The 5,000-nt window shown below is 34.6% G+C and overlaps 1 protein-coding gene across 1 annotated transcript in view; it reads right to left on the bottom strand.

The window, feature by feature from the left end:
• Nucleotides 1-5,000, bottom strand: part of LOC144975421 (ceramide kinase-like) — a 22,472-nt gene that overhangs the window by 15,830 nt on the left and 1,642 nt on the right. Inside the window, exons 2-3 of the mRNA XM_078919470.1 lie at nt 1,849-2,015; nt 593-701 (exon numbers count right to left, since the gene is read on the bottom strand). Of these exons, the coding sequence (XP_078775596.1) occupies nt 593-701; nt 1,849-2,015 (276 nt within the window). The remainder of the gene's footprint in view (nt 1-592; nt 702-1,848; nt 2,016-5,000) is intronic.

Below are 5,000 nucleotides of genomic sequence, written 5' to 3'. Positions count from 1 at the left end.
ATGTTTTCTTCTCTGCTGCGAAGTAATGTTTGTCTCTGCTTGCTTGATGAGTTAAATTCAAGATCAATTGTGTTTGTGTGTGGTTGTGTGTGCATGTGTGTGTAGCCTATGTGAGTATGAGGTGTGTGTGCATGTATATGTCCACCACACTATCATTGTATCATATTATAGATATATTGGCATCAATATGAACCAAAATGAAATTCCATTTCCTTGCGAAATACAGTTCTATCAATCTGGGTTGCCAATTCAGAAGGCAAAAATTTCCTGAACTTTTACACAAATAGATCAAGTGGCCCATTTCTGAGCACTGAAAACCAGTAAAAAGACTTTTGTACTTCATTTTTTATCCCGTTTAGCATGTCGTTGGAATATATACTGAGGGTTTATACTATACTGAATTCCGTAAATATAAGGAAAATTGTGCAACCATGATCAATAAACTTTTACGATTTTATCAACTGATACAGAGTAAAAAAATAATTATTTAAAAGTGAAAAAACAAGCGTGAAATGCTTTGAGCATGTTTAGTGGATATTGCACGATATAAAAGCTCATATAAAAAAACAAAACAAAACAAAATAAAACCCACCAGGACTCTTGAGCAGTTCTTGAATCTTATCAATCCATATCTGGCATGTGCCATAATCTCTGCAGATGAATCGGGAACTCTTGGGTCGCCATCTGTGTCTGGAGATTCTCTGTTGGAAAATTGGACAAACAATATGAATATGACATTCGGTGTGTCAAATCGAATTGGAGGTATGGCTGTATCTTATATATCATATGTCTAAACATTTCCAAAATGTATCCTTTCACTTGACTCAGGTGTGAATAAATACTTGACAAATCTTGTAGAGTTAGTACAAAAAGGACACTTAAGTATTGAGCTGTTAGACAGCGCAATATCCACTAAATGTGCTCAACGTGCTTTACAAGAGGTCCCTGACCAACAGCAACACAGCCAGGTACTCATTTTACACCTGAGTACAGTGAAAGAATGTGAGTAAAGAGCCTATTCCAAGGACTCAACTATGCGCAAAGCGAGGCTCGAACCCAGGACCTTCCGATCCGAAAGCGAGTGTCATACCACATAGCCGCACAAAAAGTGACTGGTATGGTATAAAATGGAAATACGGCCCCATATGGCCTAATGGTGGAATAAATGGAAATACGGCCCCATATGGCCTAATGGTGGAATAAATGGAAATACGGCCCCATATGGCCTTGAAACACCTGAGCAAGATCAATCATTGGAATGTACTACTAACTTAAACTGAACCACAACTCATAAAATTGAATTATAACAAAGTCATCCATTGAGGACAGTGAGTTTGGCGTGTTAAACTTCAATAAAATGAAATTTACCATTTCTAAAATATTCTGACTGATCCTTTCCAACACAATGCATTGAGTGAAATATCATAATTATTCCTATTTTTAGTAACATATAGAGTAGAGCTGGCAGCCACCTTTAACGATCATTTAAAAAATCTCTTGTTCTTTTAGGCAAGTGAAACTAAAATTCATCCCCATCTCTGTAGCATGAAACAGCAGCTAACTCGAAACAATATCAGATTTGCACAGTGGGTCACACTCAAGGCATTCCTTGAGTTCGTTGAAAATTACATCCTTTTGTAGCAACATATTTTCTTGAGGGGAATAAAAAATCCAGTGTACAAAAAACCCAAAAAAACAACAAATTTAAAAACATATAGATTTCAATATTGCTAATTTCGGTGGCAGGATAGTGATAAGTCAAAACTTTGAACCAAAAACATTTTTTAAAATAAAAATGAAATAAAATAAAAACAAAAATTTAAACACCAATACAAAAGGCAAACAAACCTTGACTGTAAAGAGGGAGAAAGTGTTGGTTCCTTTGGCACATTCAGAAGAAGAAAGACATGCTGAAGAATCATATTTTATCTTTGATTTCTTGTCCTTGTTAGGGATTCTGTACTCAGCTCTCACAGCAATCACTTCACGCAAGGGAATCGTCTGACTAGACGGACCTGTCAAAAAAAAAGAAGAAATAGTTTTCAACTAATTCTAATTCTACAATCGGTCAAATTTTCCTCCTCACTCTCCCTTTACTTCTTCTGACACGAATTGACAAGATTCTTCAAAATGATCCTATCCAATCCAATCCAAAATAGTTGCAGCTTCATGTGATGAAGATCGATGCAACCATAATATTGACAGGGTATCTGTTGCTCTAACATTTTCAGGGATGCTGTTCCATGCGGGAATGGTAGTGGGGAAGAACGACTGTTTCTGCACTTTGATTCTGGAATATGGCAGCGCATATATACATTTTCTTTTCTTCCGTGGTTTTTCAATGTGTTAATCGGGATGGTGGTGGTTCCCTGTCAGTCCTTGAACAACATATTGAGCTTTTGCGTCTTTATCCGTTCAAAAAGTGGGGTCCAGTTTAACTGCTCCATCAAACTTTTACACTGTGTTGTCAGTTGTAGTCATTCCAAACCATTCAACAGGCCCTACTTTGCATCATTTCTATCTTATTGATCAATGTCCCATATGCTGCTGTTGTATTCTAAAACATGTCTTTCAAATACTTTGTGTTGTAGTACTTTTCTTTTACTCTTTTTGTGGGGCATGATGATAGGTTCCGACGTAGAAAGCTAAGGGTGTTTCTGTCTTTGTTGCATATCTTTTGAATATGTGGGTTCCAGTTCAACTTGTCATCGATTGTTATGTCCAGGTAATTAGCCTTTGTTTCAGTTTTCAATTTTTCATTGTGGATTGCTTAGTCATTGTCAATTATCCACCTTTTGTTGGTTATTTGGATGACTTGACATTTTTTGGGATGGAACTCCATTTTCCACTCGCATTCCTATAAATTTGCAAAGGTCCTGTTGTAGAATGACGTCTTTCTTTGATTTTATACGTCAGTATAATAAGATTGTCATCTGCAAACAACCGAATCGTTGAGCCTGGGAATATTCATTCTGGCATATCATTAATGTAAACAAGAGAAAGTAGTGGTCCAAGCACCGTAGCTTGTGGTACTCCTGATAGCATTGGCATTGGTGATGATATTTTGTTTTCAACCCTTACTTTCTGAGTGCGGCTGGTGAGAAATGATTCAACCTATAAGTATAAAAATGCCTGAAATTGAGTTTTCTAAATAGGCTTTTGTGATGAACTTTGTCAAATGCTTTGCCAAAATCGAGCAGGATTGCATCGGTTTGGCCCTCTGAATTTAAGGTATATACGAAGTCAGTGCAGGTTGTAATTTATTGTGATTCACATGACCGATATCGATGAAACCCACATTTGGTTTTAGCCCTGTTTCTGATCCAATGATAATGTCTGTTTCTTTGTCTATTATTGCTGTTTTTATTTCCCATTTATTTTTAAAACCTTTGAAAATTCATTCACCATTTCTATCAAATGTTTAAAATCAGACACATATTTTTTGCTGTTGATTCCATGATGTTTCAATTCATTCATCAAGGCTGCTATTGTTTAATTGGCGGAGTTCATGACTGCTATAAATAAATTTAATGCTCGGTGACATTGTCGTTATAACATTTTTAAAAAGCAGGCAAAAATACAAATCCGGGGATATAATTCCCGTCAAGGTCAAATAGAATTAAACATTATAAAAGACTAAAAATTGATAAAGATCACAGCTGAACACAAAACAGGTCCTCTTGCCACCACCACTACACACTGACACACAAAAATGATTAGCTAGTGGTACCATCTAGTATGTGGGAACATATCCCCCCCCCTCTTTATGGGCAAAAATCAACAGCAATAATAAAGGCAACAACAACAACAAAAGAAAAACAACCAACGACATTGCCCAGTCATTCATCTATTCACATCATCAAGGCTGTTTGAACATTATTAAGTTAATTCGAAAACGGTAGTGAAGTGGTAGTGGCTGTTTGAAGCTTGCGCTGTGATTATCCCCAGACAGGTGTCTGGGGATAATAAAAATTTGTTATCCCCAGACACCTGTCTGGGGATAACGAATTTTCATTATCCCCAGACGCATATTTGAAACTCCGCTCTTTTAAACAATTATCCACATTCCAGAATATGGAATGTTTCCAGATGCACATAGAAATAAGGAAAGTTAATAAAATATCTATAAAAACATAAAATTAACCAACATTAAAACCAGTTGTTACTACATATACACAATATGCGTCGACTTCGAAGTGGGTGTCATGGCCGAATGGTTTAGTCATCTGCCCTGGAAGTTTGACCATAATCGACGTTGTGGGTTCGAATCCTGGTAACGTCATTTTTTTAAATTTTTTTTTTTTAAATTCCGTCTTCTTTTTACAGAACGTTGAAAGGGATAAATGTCCCATCCATCCTCCCCCCACTTCTTTTTTTTTTTTTATTAAACTCTCTCTCTCTCTCTCTCTCTCTCTCTCTCTCTCTCTCTCTCTCTCTCTCTCTCTCTCTCTCTCTCTTGTTTTTTTCTAGTTTCTAGCAAATATTCGTCCCCACTCCGATCTCAAATAGTGTCTAAAAAGAATAAATAATTAAAAAGCAAACAAACAGAAATATTCAGAGAGCGACCAAATGGTCAGATAGAGGAGAAAAAAAACAGTAATTGTTTTAAAAATAAAAACAATAATTGTTTTAAAAATAAAAACAATTTAAGAAATTCATGCTCAGAAACGGAACATTTACATAAAGGTTTAGCAAACAAAAAACTCTAAGATTTAGGTCAAAATATAAAAAAAAAAGAAAAAGAGAGATTTCCCTCGAAGCAGGGAATAGTGTTAATAATAATAATAATAATAATAATAATAATAATAATAATAATAGTAATAATAATAATAATAATAATAATAATAATAATAATAATAATAATAATAATAATAATAGTAATAGTATGATAATAAGAGTATTAATAATAAAAATAATATTATTATTGATAATAATATAATAATGATTATGATGGTAATAGTAATAATAATAACAAATATTACAATTATTATTATTATTAT

This window comes from Berghia stephanieae, chromosome 6 (assembly GCF_034508935.2).
Source record: "Berghia stephanieae isolate SIO BIC M18660-M18661 chromosome 6, UCSD_Bste_1.3, whole genome shotgun sequence".
In the NCBI taxonomy this organism is placed as follows: domain Eukaryota; kingdom Metazoa; phylum Mollusca; class Gastropoda; order Nudibranchia; family Aeolidiidae; genus Berghia; species Berghia stephanieae.
This window is presented reverse-complemented; position numbering and strand designations above follow the sequence as displayed.